This window comes from Manacus vitellinus, unplaced genomic scaffold, assembly GCF_001715985.3.
Source record: "Manacus vitellinus isolate BGI_N305 unplaced genomic scaffold, ASM171598v3 scaffold_10_pilon, whole genome shotgun sequence".
NCBI lineage: Eukaryota > Metazoa > Chordata > Aves > Passeriformes > Pipridae > Manacus > Manacus vitellinus.
The window spans coordinates 12,491,863-12,511,210 of record NW_021938838.1 but is presented as its reverse complement, the minus strand read 5'-3'; the positions used below and the strand labels follow the sequence as shown (position 1 = coordinate 12,511,210).

General features: G+C 34.7%; 1 protein-coding gene across 1 annotated transcript in view; it reads left to right on the top strand.

The window, feature by feature from the left end:
- RPGRIP1L (RPGRIP1 like) overlaps positions 1–19,348 on the top strand; it is a 46,224-nt gene that overhangs the window by 8,127 nt on the left and 18,749 nt on the right. Inside the window, 4 exon segments of the mRNA XM_029965556.1 lie at positions 6,421–6,515; positions 7,850–7,955; positions 13,648–13,822; positions 14,926–15,050. Coding sequence (XP_029821416.1) covers positions 6,421–6,515; positions 7,850–7,955; positions 13,648–13,822; positions 14,926–15,050 — 501 coding nt within the window.

Genomic DNA, 19,348 nt, shown 5'->3' with positions numbered 1-19,348 from the left:
GGTTTTTTCATAAATAAACAAAGAAGCTCATAATTACTATTTTAGAGAATTCATTTCCAGCTCCTACAGATTCAGTTGAAGTTCAAGTCATCAAGTCATCAAATTTTAACCATCTGTTCATTCTTCCATATGATTCTTATGAAAATTTAGATATACGTTCATAGCAAGCAGTTTAATGTTCACTAATACTCGTTAATAATTTGAAGTCTACAAATCGTAGAAAAACATTGGGCCTGTAAGGGCAGATTAGCAAATTTTTGAAGGAATAGTTATGCAGTGAAGCAAAGTCAGACAAACATGCATGCAGAATGTGTTCACAATAAAGCCTCTATTAGTTTAACCTCTTTTCTTTCTCCTCTTCCTTCACTTTTGCAAAAATGCATGCAAAACTATATAACTTTGCATGTATTTTCCCCCTTTTGAGTGTTTCAGTTTCAGACTATTACCTTTAGTTGCATTAAGGGTCTGATACTTCATGATCCACCTTCCTTACGAAAGTTCTACTTGGATGAGAAGTCTGTGGTCAGTTCTTTAACTGCCTTTTGAGGGAGGGACCCCCTTATTATGTGTGAGCATTCTTTTGTGCATCAGTGGTGCTACATAAATAATACATCATAATGTTTGCTATTAAATTATTCACAAAGTCATAAGTCTCCCCTATTCAGAAATTCCTTTATTTAGTTTAAATAGGTTAAAGAAGTTGTTATCATAAATAATTTCTCAGTCTGCGCCTACAGTGGATTCAGAAAATATTTAAAAGATTTTTTCATTATTTGAAAATAATCTGTTTCAAATAACTTCCATACTTCATTTTCTATAGATAAACACTGTTCTTTAAGTATAGCAGGCAGAAACTGAAGATAACATCTAAATTCATTGTCAACTACCATATTTCTGTAAGATTTTTTAAGAAGTTTTAAAGATACACTTCAAATTCATCTAAAAATTCCTTTAAAAGTAGTGCAGATCCTTATTTATATTTATGAAAGTACATGTATACAATCCATGATATTTGACCTATGTTACTATCTGTGAGTTCATGTTTGAAGTTCTGGAATTATTTCCTTTACAGTCCATTTCTTGTTTGAAACCTGATAAAAGTAACATTAGTATTTAAGAGTTACTGTGTTTGACTGAAGAAACTAGTAAATAAATTGAAAAATGTCCACTAGTACATATGTAGAATAGTGTGTGTATTTTTCCACTAGAATACTTTATGGAAGACTGTTAATCCCCATGTTTTCCAAGGTATGTATTTTTTTATGCTGAGTGAACCAGAGCCAGAACTTTAAGGGTCTTCTCCAGGTTTAACTGTAACCATAGGTACATACATATTCTATTTAGGAGACTTTCATTAGCTTACTTTCTTGAAAGTCTTGTACCTGCTGTCTAGAACAGTCTGCACTATTTGTTTTATTGCAAAAATAGATTTATAGGTTCTATGTAATTTTTAATCTTCTTTGCATCAGCAGAGAAATACTGGAATACTGGAGGAAAAAATGGAAATTCGGGTGACCAATAAGGTCATCTTAGTTCATCATTATATCTTTTGACTTTGAATTTTGGTACAATTGGCAGCTTTTTCTTGTGTTTTGTAAGAATACAGTTGGCTGTCATCTAGTTATGTAGCTACCCAATGTTTGTTGACATTCTGTAGGAACTATGTGGTGCCGAAAGGGCATAATAACTGTGCTCCCACAAGTCTTTTTGCTGTAGCACCATTTGATATCAGCCTGCTGTTAACAAAATTAGGTTACTTTCAACCTTGAGGAAAACATTCTTTGTTGTGCTACATGGTTGAGAGGGTTCTTGTGATTGAAATACCCGTAGTTTCCAAGTAGCAAAGCAGCCACAGTAAATCCTTGATCCATCAGCGGTAAGGAAGGGAGATACTTGTTATCTTGAGTCCTCTACCCACAAGAAATCCAGTAATATTTCAAAGCTGCCTTTGCAGCTTCAGTGTAGTTTCTGTCTAACACCACATGAGCTACATAACAGAGCTGAGTTCATATGCACAGTAGTCCTTGAAATGATCATTGGAACATGGCTGCAATGGTTTTATCCATCTTTAATTAGAGATCATTTGGGGATTCTTTCAGGAATATCTAATTCTGCCTTAAGGGAGAAACTTGGCCTGTGGATTATTAGACTTAACACATTAAGTACAAAAGTTATTTGCATCCATCTTGACTGTTTATAATTTAAAGATGTCCAAAACCATAACCTTTTGGTTTGATGTCTGTTAGACACAGTGCTCAAGGTAAAACATTAATTCTAAATAAAATCATTTAGTAAGCAGGTAGCTTCAAATAACTTAATAGCTGATAGTACTTTTCAAAAACATTTTTAAAGCCATCCCAGAATGCATTTGTGAAACTGATATTTGGTATTTGCTCGTTTGCCTTCCTATAAGAAATGAGACAAAGGAAAGGGCATAACATATAATCCTATTCGTTCTTAAGCATTGTAAAATAAGATGAGTACTGCACATGAATGTTTTATTCTTTACTTCTCTGCTTGGCAGTCTGTGTATCTTGTCCATTGGTGCGTCTGTGGTTGTGAATGATCAGCTGAGAAGCTTTTTTTTATTTTGCCAGACAGAGGGCAAGTGATCCTGAGAAGTTAGGAGGTGATATGTGTTTAACTTGCTTGTTTTTCTTGTTCTGAATGCAGATAGGGAAAGTTTGTGAGCCACTAATCCAGTTGATACAACAGTCGTGACTCTTAAGAGTAGTCTCAGTATTGTATCCATGTCCTGCTCATATGGAAGCAAAGACAAGATGCAAGGGATGTGGTTTAATTAGACCTCAGCTTTATTAGCTTAGCCATCTGGGATTTACTGGCATAAATTTGTACAGTGCAGGTCAAGATCCTTTCTTTAATCATTTCCTTCTGCTGTAGGTTGCTGTCAGTGCCCCAGTCCCACACAGCTGGTCCCCAGCCTTGTTACTGGGACCCCACTCTCTATGCTTTTAATCCAAATGATAAGAGGTCTGGAAAAAAGATTGTCTCCTTGGTGTACTTCAGACATTAACCCCAAACATCATTCTTAGCTTTTTTAAGAGTCACTTTCTCCTAACTTCATTCTCCATTTCAGACTTTTAAATCCAGCTTGAAGATAAGGTTTAAAGTGGAAGGATAGAGTCGTGTTCCTTATTTTTGCAGTTGTGGTAGAAGGCATGCTAGAGCTAGATCAGTAGGCCCATTAATTCATGTTACTGTCTCCAAAGGGATATTGGTTCATTTTCTTTTTCTGACTTGTGCTTCATCTCTACCTCCACATCTTCAGGTTCTATGGCAGAATTTTTTTTACTTTTTGGGCAATAAAGAAAATATTGATTGAGCTATCTCAGTACAGCCTTAGTCTTACACGTTAGTTTGAGGGAAATATTATTTGTTTAAGTGAAAAGTATCATTGAATTTATATTAAATCTAAATATAACCCCTATTTTTAAGTTATATCAGAGGACCTGGGCAGATGTTCTGGGAGCAGAATGTAACACCTCCCTGAGAAGCAGAAGGCTGTGTAGATCATAAATTTCTATTCTATTCTACTGTTTTGTGGCTTAATTCATAGAAAAATTAACCTCCCCAACAGAATCTTCCCCAATTAACTTTGCCTTGCCCACAAAATCTGAAGAGATCTCATACTTCAACAGTAGGCTCCTTGTCACGTACCTAGCTGCAGTGGACATTTCTTAGGCATATCTTATTTAAATAAATAAATAAAGTACTGCAGAAGTACTGTAGAGAAATAATATAATGAGAGCTGAGATTGTGATTGATGTAATACACTAATAAGTAATTAATTGCACATGCTTTCTGTAGCTAGAAACTTCATGAGATACTCTTACAATTGAAATGATCCAAATAAAAAGTAATTTTTCACTTCTGAATTTGAATAATTTACGCCATAATATCAGTATTGCAAACCTGTTTAAATCAAATGCTGTTTCATTCACTGTTGAAAAAATAGTTAATGTTGACTGTCAGGAGCCATGGAGTTTACATCTGTACATCATAAATTTCACTATCATCTGCTCCTTCTTCTACTTAAAAAGAAAAAAAAAAAAGCCTAAAAAAGAAGGGGGGAAAAAGAAAAAAAAAAGCCTTTGAAGGCATCAGAGCCTTTTGTTTGATGTGTGGAACAAGATTAATAAAAACGTGCCACTACATTAGCTTTTAAATAGCTAGCATGAGACAGTTGCTGCTGTCTATGCTCACCACAACTTTAATTTATGTAGATAACATGTTTTAGACACATGATAGTTTTAACATTGAGTTAGGCCTGTTTTTTGGTGAAGATCTCAAATTCGTAAGTTTGTTTATCTTCTAAGTAAGGACAATTAACTGGGCAATGCCAAAACACAATAGCATTTGGTATTTTAAAGAATAAAAGGAAAGTATTTCATGTACTCAGCTGGTTTACAGATGTGTAAGCTTTGTAGTCCATTGTCTTGCTCCAGCGTGGCATTGTGACAATTCGTCCAATATGACTAAAAGAGATAAATATTGGAAGAGAAATTACCTTTTCAAATGTTAAAGATTTATTCTGATTTTATAATAATTTATATTAATACAGATCAGAATCGGTTTCTCGTCACATACTTGAAGAAACTGTGAAAATAATGGAGTTTAGTTGCACTGTTTGAAGTAAGGGAAAACATCTAAATAAATATTTCTTTAAATTTTGAATGATTTTAAGCATCCTTTCTATTAAACAGTACATTCTCAGATCTTAGAATTTTAATCTTAGCATTGTAACAATATTTACGTAAATACTAAGTTATTTTCATGTAGTTAAGACAAACCTGAAGCTTGTTTGAGTACCAGCCTTAAGGTGTTACAGTATGAATTGCTGAGTCACTTTTTCTTAGCAATATTTGGTGGGTTTAAACTCCTGAAGGAAACTCCATAAAATGGTATGCTACTGCACCATATACTTCAGAGGGTGGAAAAGTGAATGGAAAACAATCTGTTTAGGTATAGGGTTGTTTTCTTTTCCTGCCATGTACACTTTTATACAATAGTCAAAGATGTTGATGTATTGATTGAAGTTGCTGTGTCATCATTTTCATTTACATAAATTCTGTAATGTGCATTATAAAATAAATTAATTTGGGTCTTACGCACTAAATCTTCTCTCCAAATGTGCTGTAGAAAGCTGATTTGCAAAATATTTCAGGTTTTCAAAACAAAAGTAATATAATTCATTTTGTATTTTTAAGCTCATGATGCATTTCTTTTTAATTTTGAAGGCTAAACATTCAGGACAATGTGGAACTGATCAAGGTCCATTAACAGCTGGTTGAGAAAAGCAGTGCTCTTTCAGCAATGGGAGGAAAATTTCTCCAGCTTCAAGAGATAATTGCAACTTGGTCAGTACATTCCCATGCTCTCATCACGTAAACCTGCTTAAATGGAAAAAAAAATATACCCAGTCCTTGATTTCTAGTCAATACTGAGGACATGAAAATGTACCACATACTACATTTCTCTCAAGCTACTCCAAAGAGAGTAAGGACTTTTCGTCTTAAAATTTATTTTTTTTTTTCAGAAGGGTATAGCAGGTCTTTAATGATTTTATCTGCAAAGTCATCTGAAGCAGATTGTGAGGAATAAACTGAGTTATCTGGCTATTGAAAGGCACTCATGATTTAAAGAGGGGACTTTGCCTTAAATATGCTACCCCCCCTCACTTTATCAGAGCAGGTTTGGCTCTTTCAGTCTCACATTAGGATATAACTTGTGTTCATATGTTCATGGAAATTATTTTAGAGGGCTACTGTAAGTAATAACTTTCCTTGTAAAAAGAGCATTTTTATGAAAATATCACCAGAACATGCAATTGCATGGTAGATTCTGTATAGGTTTTAGTTATTCAGCTCTTGTCTCCTTTTTCCTGTATGTCTTTGGAGAACTGCATGTCCATACAGAGGTGATTTGGTAATAGCTTGGAAATGGGAGAGTTCCTGTAAGTAGGAGTCCTAACTGCAATAGAACTTTATAAAGTATCCTAGCCTTATGAGGTGGAAGCACTTAATATCCTTGTGAACTCTTACTGCTGCCTGCTGCTTATTATTTTAGCATGCTAAATAACACTTGTGACATTAGATTTTTGTTCTGTTCCTTTTTTCCCTGTGTTGTTCTGTTTCTACATTTTGCTTTGTTTTGCCTCCCTCCCCTTCTTTGGTGTAATACCTATATCCTCCCTGCCAAAGCAGCTCTCCTGTTAATAGCTCAAATCTAATTTTTCGTAGGGTGAGCTATGTAGAGTGTAAATTCCAGGGGAGACAGGTTTCACATGGCTTTTTCTGTTCTTAAATAGAAAGCGATAAGTGAACTGTTCCATTTTAAATCATGTGCCACTTTTTGGTAATTTACAGCAAACGTCAAGTGCTTGTGCCTCTTTCCTGGCAGCAGCTGAATGGAAACACATGCACAGGATTTAAAGTGGTATTCGAAGACATTGTTTCTAATATTCACAGTGAAAGGTGCATTTTGAATAACGATGAGTGAGTGTTCTGTCTCTTTTTTGTTGTAAGAGAATGCCTGCAATGGTTTTCTGATTTCCAATCATTTGAATGTTTGAAACATGTCTACTAAATGTGAATAACTGCAAAATCCAAAACTTCTAGTTTAGATGGCATGTAACATACTTATCAACACAGCAGGTTTTAGTTCTTTTTGTGTTTATCTTGATTTTTTTTTTTGTCTATTGAGTTCATTATCATTTACTTTCCGTTTCTACCAATTGAAGCCCATATAATTTGTCCATGTTCATCTTTGAACTTGAGTCGGCCCAAAATGTGAAACCACAGAATGATAGGAGCCTATAATCCTGCTGCATCTCATGATACTGAAGTTGAGCTTCTTACCAAACATTTACCTGACAGTTTTGTTGCTGTAGAATTTTAATGTAGCTAGGTGAATGAAGGAATTGTGCAATCTGCTTAGAGGAACCAGGGACCCCAAAACTGCTAGGAGTATGCAGTTTATCCCATTGGTATATTTATTTGCTTTAATTACAGGCTGAGTTTTCAGGATTTCATGATTTATAATATGGAATGTGTTAATCTGTGGAACTGCAAGGTAAAATACTACAGAGGGTCAATTCTTTTGAACTATTGGTACAGTAGTTTCACAACTGCAATGGAGAGCAGTTGATATTCATTTGTGAATTAAAGCTTTGTGGAATGTAGGCACTATAACATTAACTAATATTCTAGAAACAGAGATTCTATCAGCATCCTCAATTTAATATAAAATTGGTTAAATATGCCTTAATATAATCCATTGAAGTAAATGAAAATGTAAAAGAAATCAGAAGGCCCTTGTTAAAATACTGCTAGTATGGAATTGAGTGTATTAGGATTATGAAACAATGATATATCTACAATTAAGGGTTAACAGAGCTGTGGCAATCTCTGTGATTAGCATAACTGTGGTCAACATTCATTTTTGCTTGCTACTGCAGTGTTTTTCGGTCAGCATGTCTAACCACTGTAACCACAGCAAAATCTTTTAATTGCTAAACAGATGTATTTCTTGGTTGTTTTCATCATGACTGAACTGAGGGTTTAATGTTCATGAGAGCACCAACACTGCCACCTTCTCTTGTCCATGTGGAAAGAAAGTTGCTTTCAGTTACTTGGATCAAGAGTGTCTCCTGCTGACCACATTCAGAATATATATTAAATACTGCCATGAGAGACCACTGTTGGAATATACAGTGTTGTAACATTCTGCTAGGTGTGATTTATTTTATTTTTTTTTAATATTCCTTCCTTCCTTCCTTTCTTTTTATAGAGCCTAAACAATTTGAAGACCTTCCATGATGTTTTATTAGCAAAGGTGATGAACTGAAAGTACGTCTTCAAGAGGAGCAGTTAAAGTGCCTCCATCTTCAGAACGAATTGCAATCAGTAACTATTTCAAAGAGAAGGAACAAAGAGGTGAGGTTGTGATCAAGAGCACAGAATCATTCAATGTTGTAACAATAAATTGGAAAGAGAAATGGATCATTTCATTACAACCACCTTTTAATGGCCAGCATTTTTGGTTGCCTGTTTGAACAGTGCAACTTTACCACAACTTACCCATTGCTAGCAGTGGACAGACCAGTGTCTGCAGTTACTAGATAATTTTTTTTCCTTTTTTTTTTTTTTTAATGGAGGAAAAGAGGCATAAACCCATTCTTTGCTAATGTTATTTTTAGGAAATTTATTTGACGTTGATGGGAATTTTGCCAAAGCCAAGCCTGCAGAACTGGATCTGAAAAGTTTTCAAAGAACAAGTATGAATTTGTCAGTTGACTCTTATTATTTAGTCAGTATCCAAGAAAACAATTCGTTTGGATAAAAGGTTTGGAGGAATTGTTTTCATATGACCTTGTAATGCAAATCTAGCAATGCTTAAACTCCCTCCAAAGGAAATGGTGCCAGATGTGGTTGACCATTATAGTTACACAGATGGCTCCAACTCCAATGAAATACAGTAAATATGAAAGAAATTCCACATGAATTCAAGTAAAAGTAATCTTAAAATTCAAAGGAAGAAAGCAACACAAGAGGACTCAATTCAAACTGACATAAACATTAGCATTATATAGACTTGGATAAAACCTGTCATCTAAAATGTTCTTCATTTAAACATCTGCATTCTGAACTACTACCATGCTAACTCTTAATGATTTTTCTACCATGGTCTTCTGAAAAACTGAAATATATAGCTACCTCTTCATGTGAAGTAATTGTACCTAAAGCTGATGAATGCACATATAACTAGATAATGTCATCGAGACTTGAAAACATTTTCAGAAGTGTGAAAACTGATGGTCTTTCTTTTTTTGATGAGATTTATGCTTCCCTTATGGGAGCCAATCAAACTTTAGGCAATTGGAGAACACACTGCCTCTCTTCTGTTCCTGTGCAGTACTATGGAATGATAGTGGGTTCAGTGCATCCTATTCCCTGCATATTATCTTCAAAATATAAGGAGAGTGAAGCATATATTACTGCAGGACTTAGAAGCATTGCTTAAGTGCATGTGTGCTGTAAAAACACTTAGTCACACTGTAAGATGCTCTGTGCTTATACCTGTGTAAATAGGTTAGATGTAGTATGAGAAAAAGACAATACAAAGAAACAGAACTGGTTTTATGAAGAACACAAATCAGGAATATAAACTCTTGCCATATACCTTAGAGTTTACAATTCATGCTGTAGTATTTTTTCCCTTTAATCTTTCATTCTTCAAATATATTAGATATAGATGCACTTACAGGTACTCAGAACTCTTCCAGTCAGAATGTAGAGTCTGTCCTTTGCAGGCTGTCCCTTCTGCACTATTTTTTTCTCCTCTCTCTTTTTGTGGTTGAGGCTTGTTTCATAGGAGAGATGGGTTGATAAGTAGATAGATGTCAGAAAATTTTTAATACATTTATACATGTAAAATATAATGTTTGTAACTGATGAACTTCACCAAAGTGAAGAGTTGAGGAACTGACTCCTGTTTTTTTAAAGAAACATACAATTTCTGATTTTTCACAGAATACAAAAGTGAATACACTGTTCTGTGCTTGATTAAGATGGACATTTTTCCAATAAATAAAAATGCAAGTATAGAGCAATAATAATTTGAAGACTATAGCACTCACTGTTTAATTTATATGAAAGCTCATTGCATTGCTTTGTCTTTTTGCCTACTGGAAATTATACTGTAAATTATATAATGCATTTAATTTTGTTTCAATCTGAGTTACAGATTTTGTTGTGGTTTCAGCAGTTCTCATTCTTTGTCCATGCAATCCTTATTGCACGTAGATTGGTAGTTTGCAAGTAAATAATGTGTTACAGGCAAAATAGTTATTCTAATTTCTTTGCCTATCTCTGTTTTTTATTTCTTAAAGTAGGAGAAAGATTACTCTTGATGTGCTTCTTAATCAGGATCAGAATTGTTGTTTTACAGTATGAGAAAACTGTTGTCACTTTGTGGTCACCATTTCTTTGAATGGGCAACTGACTTTAGGCTCTGCATGTTTCACAGATTTAAAAGAAATCAGGTGGATGATCCCAATTCTCTCCATTAAGAGGTTTTGTATGTGGAAAGAATGGTTTTGTTAGTTGTCAGTCGCTGAGGTTTGGAGTTGTGGATTACTCTGGGATATGCATCTGAATTCCTTTTCTAGTCCCACAAATGTTGCATGCTGCCAACTTTTTGACTCTGGAGCTCTAAATTAAGGCCAGTTCCTTCGCTCATCCCACAAACTCTTTCATGTTTTTCAACCGCAGCCTGAGAAAGGCGCCTTGGTTTCAACAGCAGCAGACCAGCATGTGTTTACTTAATTCCTAAGACATGATGACAGTGGTCTCTGTGCCACTAAAAGCTTTTTTCTTTATTATTTTCTGTTGAAGCTGATTTCTGAAAGTTTTTCACATGCCATATGTTTTATTGGAGTGTCTTCTGTATGACCCATGAACAGCAGTGGAAATCAAAGGAACGGCAGCTGACACTGCAAATTGCTAAACTAGAGATGGCTATCAAATCTGATTTAGCAGACAATGAAATCCTTGACAAGATCAAAGTAGAAACAGGTATATTTCTGTAAAAAAAAGCTATTTTCTCAAGATGTAGAGGTCGAGATGAGGATTTCAGGAATATTGCCCAGAAAATTGGGAAGTAGTTTCTCTTGCTGGTGATCTCAATGCTGCCTTCTAAATGTACATTTGTACAATACACTAAAGTTATGAGTAACTGTTAAGTACAAAAATTGACCCGGTACAGATTATATGCTGAATGAGGCTCATATCATTTCAGCTGTATTTATTCTTCATCTGTTGGGTTAATATTTACTCTTTATTCAGTATTTTTTCTCTACATTGGAAGTTCTTATGGAAAAGAGTCCCATCTGACAGTCTCTCTCAAATTAAAAACCACTATTCTGTGTACTGCACAAAGTTACCTGAAGCCCATTCTTACCCTTGGCCATGTTTAATTAATTTTAATTAACTATTAATTCAGAAATTTTTAATATTTTCAGAATACACCAATTTTTATTTACAGCTATGTGCATTTACAATAACTTATTTTTCTTCTAATCTACTGAACTGATTATTTCATGTGTGTTTTTCTCATGAAAACTTCTCAGTGAATAATTGACCTTGCAATCTTTTCTTTTTTTATCTCAACACTGTGCCAGTATAAAGTTTACAAAAAAAGAGCACAGACAGGAAGTAAACTAAATATTTTTAGAGTTGATTCTTCTAGTGTTTGTCTTTAAAAAGTGTATTTCTGTGAACAGCAGAGTGGAATGAAGTGGGCAAACTCGTTGTGAATAATCTTTATGATGATTATGGCTTGAGTTCATCATGTGCTTACCATTAAGATTCTGAGTAGCTCTACTGACTTCTAATTTCAGATTGAATATTTAAACATTTTATTTGACCACAGCAAGTGTTTGCAAAACTGGCCTTAAGTGATACTAAATAAATGAGTATAGATAAATAAAAATGCCTTAAGATACATTAATATGAAGTTATGACATATTGACAGTTGTTACTGACAGCTTTACTATGCAATGCTGAATTTAAAGTGGTATTAAGAGTATGAAAATTTCATAGACCATACTGTTATTAGGGATAATAAGCAAAATAGGTCTCAGTGGTCTTCAAAGTGTGTACTTTTTATGTACAGGTTAAAAACAATGATGATTAGGGGAAGCAAGCTAAGCAGCAGCCAGCATGCAGCACCAACCCCGATCCAAGTGTGCTCTGATCACTGCTGGTACTATTATAATGGGGAAAAAAATAGAGACTTTGAGTGGATCCTCATGAAAAATAATTTAGCTTTGTGGGAAAACTGAATGGCAGGACCCTCCTGTCACTTCGGTTCCCTAAAGGCTGTTGCAGAAATATTCATGGAATCACAGAACGGTTTGGGTTGGAAGGGACAACAGTGGGATCATCTGGTCCAACCTCCCTGCTCAGGCAGGGTCATCCTAGAGCACATGGCACAGGATTGTGTCCGGATGGTTCTGGGATATTTTCAGAGAGGGAGATTCCACAGCTTCTCTGGGCAGCCTGTTCAGTGTGTGGTCACCCACACAGTACAGATCATAGAATATCCAGAGCTGGAAGGGACTCAGCTCCTGACCCTATGCAGGGCACCCCAAGAGTCACACCATGAGTCTGAGAGCGTTATCCAATCGCTTCTTGAGCTTTTATTCTTTGGATGAAGTTTATTTTGCCCTCCCTCTATAAATTACCATTATGTAGCAGGAGGAAATGATGAAGAAACTTTGGAATATAGGTAGACATGTATTGTGAACAAGTGGTTTGGCTACTTAAAGAAACACTGCCACAGGTTTTGGCAAAAGCAGGGTTTAATGTGAATTTGTGAAAATACAACTTTACAGAGTTTGATGGCAAGGCTCACTCTATTACTACACAAGTTAAAACAGACAAAGGAAGATCAAATTAGAAGCAATTTGGAATGATTTACACTGAAACCAGGAATGCAAAGGGGATTAAGGGTGCCAAGATATGGATGCAAAGATAAGAGTGCAAAAAAGTTTAGCACCACTTAAACACTGAGTATTTTAAAATTTACAAAGCGATTCCATGGGGCTCACTACAATTATAAACAGTGACTTAACCATAGATTTGACACAGTAACATTCATACTTCAATCAATTTGTGTGAACACAGGTAAAGTGATGAGTGCACCTATTTCTCTGTGTGTACAGATACCTATCAATGTTAAAGGTATCTACCAGGGTACAGTGAATTAATCACTTAAATCCCTTTGTGTTTCCTGACAACCAAGAGTTACACCTTAATGAATGTGAAGATGGAGGGGGTGAGTATCAGCCCAGGCCTCGTTGTCACTGATGGTCCTGCAAGTATCTCAGATTTGAGCCTTTGTGAGCCTTGAGAGGTGTCCCAGGCAGGGAGAGGTGACCAAACACGGCTCCTGAAGTCCAGGAGAGCTCAACAGGCCTCACTTTTATGGTGTTTAAGATGACTGAATTCAGTCATCAGTAAGTTTCCATCCTGGACATAACCCTGTAATGTGTATCCATTGACAAGCTATGATTATGTAAATGAACTCAAAGAAGATAATAAGATTACTTTAGAGTAAGTTATGCACTGAAGTTATTTTACCTTAGGTAGCATGTTTGTTCTGTTGTAGCAAGGCTGATTCTTTTTTATATGATATTAGTTTGCTTTGAAACAGAAAATACTGTATAATTTAAGTTATAAAATTGCTAACTGAATAATGTGCTGGTGGGGTGGGTTTGTTTGGGGTTTGTTCTGTTTTGTTTTTTAACTGAGTCTTGTAGAACTGAAAGAGCTGAAATATAAATGAATCTGGAAATAAGAGGCTGTATATATGTTGACAGGTACCAAATGATTATAATAGTTATGTTTTTACAAATACACATCATTAGAGAATTTCTTTTTACTGTATCAATTATTTGTTACTGCAGTTGACAACTTCTCATTGTTTCTTGTGCTGCATAAGCAATACCATTGTTTCAAGGCTGTGTATAATGAATGTGGGCCGTTACTCTTCAAGTTCTGAACTTTAGTAACTTTTACTATTGAAGGGATGTTATAAAGACTGTAAGTTTATCTTTTTATGTAGCATGTGGTACAGGAGGTTAAACAAGAAAGGCTACCAGATAAGGTGAAGGAGATGGCTGAAGAAATTCAACAGGAGAAAGAAGAGCTCTCACATCTGTCAGAGGAGTAGTTAGCTGACCAAACACCAATTACTTCTGGAGACGAGACAAAAATAACTGAAGAATTGGAACCAGAAGGTAGAATTCATTTGTATGAATAAGTAACTGTATTTTCTTAATAATTCTATGTCTCTTTCCATTTTCTTAAGCATTTCTTACTAGCAGTAGGAGCTGCCTCATTATGAGAAGCTTCATGACAGAAATTATATTCTGGTGTACTTCATAGCTGAAGCTGCGTGGTGGATATGGTGGTGTTATTTTCTTCCCAAATGGAAACTGTATTGTAATTGAATGCAAAAATCTGGTATCTGACCTAGATTCATAAAATATTAAAGGAAACCTGGCTTCTATTTTAAATGTCTTTATATTCTCCCTTAGAACTATGCTGTTCTAAAGACTATTTTAATGAATGTGCTCCTTTTGTCTGCAGATAACAGCCAATACTGATATCAGAAATCCTTTCAGACAGTGAGAGGGGTAGTATGTCTTATCATATTTGTGACATAAAGTTGTTAGAGGCAGATTTATTTAAAGATTATAAGAGCTGGGTCATCCTGTTCCACCTCCGAGCTTAGACTGTTTATCATTGAAATAAACCAAGTCCACAATGCCAAGTAAATGCACAACCAGAATGCTAAAATTTTATGTTCATTTGCTTGCAGCTTCTGCATAAGAATTCATTAGAAAAATTTGGAAAACATGATGCTGAATCCCTGTTGTGCTAAATAATTTGCTTCAGAGAAAAAACCTTGAATGCTCTAGAAAATAATCCAGCTGCATACAGAACTACTTTTTTATTAAAAAAAAGGATACATTCTTCTCTACATGTGCATGGTGTTAAACATAATCAGAGGAAATCCAGAAATTCAGGCCATGTTCTTATGTAAAACTAACAGTTGTTTGTACCTCATCTCATCACAGGGCTTACATCATTCCAATCCTTAACTTTCATCTGGGAAAGACTTTTTTTTTTTTTAACAGAAAAAAATACAGTTTAGATGACTTAAAAGGTCATTGATTTGCAGTGTTAATCTTCTGCAGGAAGATAAGATTTGCCTGGCACTTATTCTTCATTTATTAGAAAAGCAAATATATTGTTATCAGATTCCTAAGCAGGTCTCAGATGGACTACAATATGGGGAAGGTTGATTACATTGATTCTTTTAATGTTTCTTTTTCAGATCAAGATGGTAGACAAGATGAGGATGCTGTTGAATCAATAAAAACTGACAGCAATGATGCTATTATTTCAAGTCCAGATCCACGAATATTAAACAGCTGAATCAGTGATCATGGCAATTATTTGGCAAGACAGAAAAAGATTTTAAGCTGAAATGTCCTCTAATAATAGGTTTGCTATATCTAACATCACTTTTCAATAAAGTTGTACATGTACAGTATCCAGTCACTTCAGTTGTATTTCTTTTTCTATCATTATTTGTGGACAAGTACACCAATGATGTCCCCTTACTCTTAAAACCAGTAATTAATTAGCATGAAGTCATATATACAAAATAACACAGCATAATACAAATTTGGAAAATTTACTTTGAACAGTATTTCCAAAAAAAAAAAGTATTTCCTACTTTTAGATCTAACATTGACTGAACTATCTTAAAAAATACGAAACTAGTACTTAAAATTGATGTTAGTACCTCTAACAGTTAATACTTTTGTCATCTGTCTTAACTTTCTTTTAAAGGACTAGAGGTGTACTGTGAGATCCTATCAGTCTTCACGGATTTTAGTGCTCTGCAATGTGATATCCTAGAGGTAGTTTGACTTTTTTAAATTTTTTTTTCAAGGCGTGAGACATCTTACAAAGCAACTAACAACAAGAAGCAACTCTTTGTATGGGAAATATTGCTCCTTCTTTTTTAGGCTGTAGAAGGGATTCAGTAATGCTATCGCCTGTATATTCTTCAGAAAGATACAAAAGGTACTTTTGAAGAAAGAATTGCGTTGTATAAAAAATTTTCACCTGTAATTTTGAGAACTAATCATTTACAATGACTGCTGCTCATCACTAGTAAGTCAAACACTTGTTCTATACTTTTGTAGTCATCCTGTATTTTATTTTATCACAGTTATTTAAGAACACTTCTGAGCGATTTTTGTGTGTAGATTCATTTCAGGTTCATCAGTTTCTACCTCTCTCCATTGATCTCTTCCTCTGGTAACAAAGTGCATGTTCACAAAGGGTAGATAAAACAATAAAAGCTATAAACTATTAAGACAACATGTTTGATACAAATTGGATTTTAAAAATATGCCTTGGTTTATTTGAATTCTTGGGTTAATTCTAGAATACAGCATGTCAAAATTGTTATTGAATTTGTATTTTTTTAAGATTAAAAATCACTGCCTTTTATCTTTTGAGATAAATATCCTGCTGGTAATCAAACACTGTAAATAAGACTTGTGATTTTTAGAGATCGTTATGCTAATTATCCTATAAATCTGAGTTGTATGCCAAACTGTTTAAGCCATTTAAGATCATACTGGGGGTTTTTTGCATGTTGCAAATTAGACAGTTCATGGTTATTTCTTAGATATGTTGATCATAAAGGGTATCTAACAGATTTTCCAGTACTTAGCTGTACCACTTGCTTCTTTCTCTTTTCTTCTTGTCTATGATGTATGATTAATCATAGATTACTTCATTTTGTTTCATTTCATTTACAACATTTATGAGCTTCACTTTGTCGGTATGAAATGCTTGTCCCCTTCTTTCCTTTCCAAAGTGGCATAATTAGTGTTAGCATCTTTTTTAACAGGCTACATAAAGTTTAGTGGCTGGATTAAATCAAGTCATTAACATAATGTGCTATACAATTTGCCCCTATCTCTTTTCGTTTCCAGTACATCAAAGTGCCACAGAGTGCCAGTGTAATTGGGCCTTGCTAGCTTGTCAGGTTCAGTCAGGCTGATGGCTGCTGCTTTTACTAAAAAGCTTCCAGGCATGATAATTAATAGAGAAAAGAAGTCTGAGAAATGTAAAAGTTTGGACAGTTCTCTATGAATATTTCATACATTTGAATAATCAGAAGTTAACATTATCAATTTGATGTATAATACATTGATTAAAAGCCTTGTTTCAGATCCTCAAAATAGACATCAAAACTGGGAATTTGCATTTTCTTTGGCATGGCCTTTATATTAAAAAAAAAAAAAATAAAAAAAAAGTCTTTTCTCTTCCATCCCCTCCTCCCTTTCACCCCCATGTCTACACTGTATCCTTACAGGAGATTATACAGCATTCAGTTATCACAATAAAATTTACTGCTGTCAGCTTCCAAGTTGTCTTAAAATGTGCCATGAGGTAATTACTGGCAAGACCAATTTATTCAATGCTGGTTCTGTTATTTTCTATAGGTCTCTCTTTTTTGGTGCAGCTACTGTGAGTGCATTCTGTTGCTCTAATAGCAGTTTTTTGATAACTGTCATTTACCTCTAACTGTAAGTTAAGATCTCAAGTTCTAATTAGTTTTGACATAAAAATCCCTCTTACACACCATTAAAGAACAATACCAATTGCCCATGATTCTCTTGGTGAATGAAGCCTGTTTGTGCAAATGTAAGATGTAAAGTATAAAACCTATGTATAGCAAAGCAATAGATACTTTTTATTATGTTTTTCTGTATGACTGCTTGACTAGTGCATTTCCTCCTATGTGATATCTCTGTTCATTGGAAAAAAGAAAATTATTTGGACATTGTATTGCAGTTTTAAATTTTGACTGACTTGATTTCTCTTTACACTAATTTTCTGCAGGACTTGAGTGCCTTTAGTGTGCTTCAGGGAGATTTTTGAGTGTTCAATATTTTCCTCAAACTGGCTTGTTTTGTGAATATCCAATCAGAATTTAGAGAACTAAAATTTTAGAGTTTTAGTATTACCCTGTGTTACTGAGTTGGCTTGATTCTGCTGTGCCAGAAATACTAATCCTTTGTATCCTCCTAGTCCTGTCTAAAACCAGTTGCTCTGTGCTTTTCTTCTGTAAGAAACTGGGGAAGTAAAAGTGCTCCACCAGCATATTTAATAAAACAAGAAATAAAATTCATGAAACAGAACCATCTTATCAGAATAAGATACAAGTAACTTATTAAAACTTTATAGTCAGTACTTACTAGTGGGTCTAAGATTAAAAGGGAGCATTTGCCATTCTCCATCACTGAGGTGATTGTTTGTGTTATGGTCACTATAGTCCAGGAACTAAAGTAAAAGAGAGAAAGTTTAAAGAATCCAGGCAATATTTAAGTTGTCTTTTGCCACTGATAAAGTTTGAAATGACAGAAGTTTGAGTAGGCACTGTGCAGAAATGATGGATTTACAACTTCCATCTACCCCTTGTCAAATATACTTTGAAGTTGTAATTGGAAGCATGTACTGAAAGTCATTCTTCATGATGGAAGAAATGGAATAAAAGGGTGAAGTAATACCAAAAAAACCCAAACAACCACTTTTAAAATGATTGAAAACTACATAATCTTAAGTCATTAGGTGACCCATTATTTTTTAGGTAACAAATAATACTAATTAGAATATGAAATTAAGAAGAAAGTCAGATTTAAGGCTGAATGCATAAGCCCACAAGAAAAGTATCAGCAAGAGTCATTTTTAACCCCACTGGTAATTTTTTTGTGGTTATGAATAAGAATGATCCTCAGTTGCTTACTGGAGGTACTGTTTGTCAGAGCTTATGGACATGGTAGTAGGTTATGGTGACTTTACAAATAGAAAGGAGTATTTTTCTGACTGGAAGTTTAAAAATCAAAGGATAGCATTTGAAAATAAATTTTAATTTTTATTAGTTGTGTTGTCTATATCACCAAGCATAATTTTTTCACACTGAGTATTATGAGAATCAAATTCAATTAATTTTTTTAATGTCTATGTGGTCCCCACACAATACTGTAATGGCGAGGGGGGGATACATTATCAAATATTAAATAATAAAACTGTAAATAAAAAAACCTAGTTATATTAAAACTGTGCAATTTGATATATTTCTTCCACTACAGCTGCACTCAAAAAATGAGGAATTTGGACTCTGCACTGGATAAAATGGCAGGAACCAGAATTGTATTCATTGTCACAAATAGATTTTTTTAGTTCAATGTGTTCTCAGTTCTAGACAGAGCTGAGGGGATTGCATCAAACCTAATTATGGTGCTGACCTTGGGCCATTGTGTTCTCCTCCTGGCACGTGGCAGAGCAGTGGTGCAGGGGAACATGACATGTGCCTTTCCCTCCTTCACAGTAGATTCACCTCCAGAAGAGCTGTTCAACAAGGAGACATCTCTTTGCCCCAGGTCTTAGGGAGAGTCCAAAGTGGATGCACTATAGGAAGTCCCATCCACTTGGAGAAGGAACAGGGAGCATTTCCACATCCCTCTTTCTGTTCTCACATCCACACCATTGTGGGGAAAAGGTAAAAGTAGAAGATGTTGTTCCTAACATGAAAAGTCACTGCTTACAGAACTAGAATAATTTTTTGTAATATGTATTTTTATGTGTATATGATTCTGTGTTACCTGTTAATCATAATTATTTAATGAATAATGTTTGTGTCTCTGAACACTTGAGTTAAATTGACATTC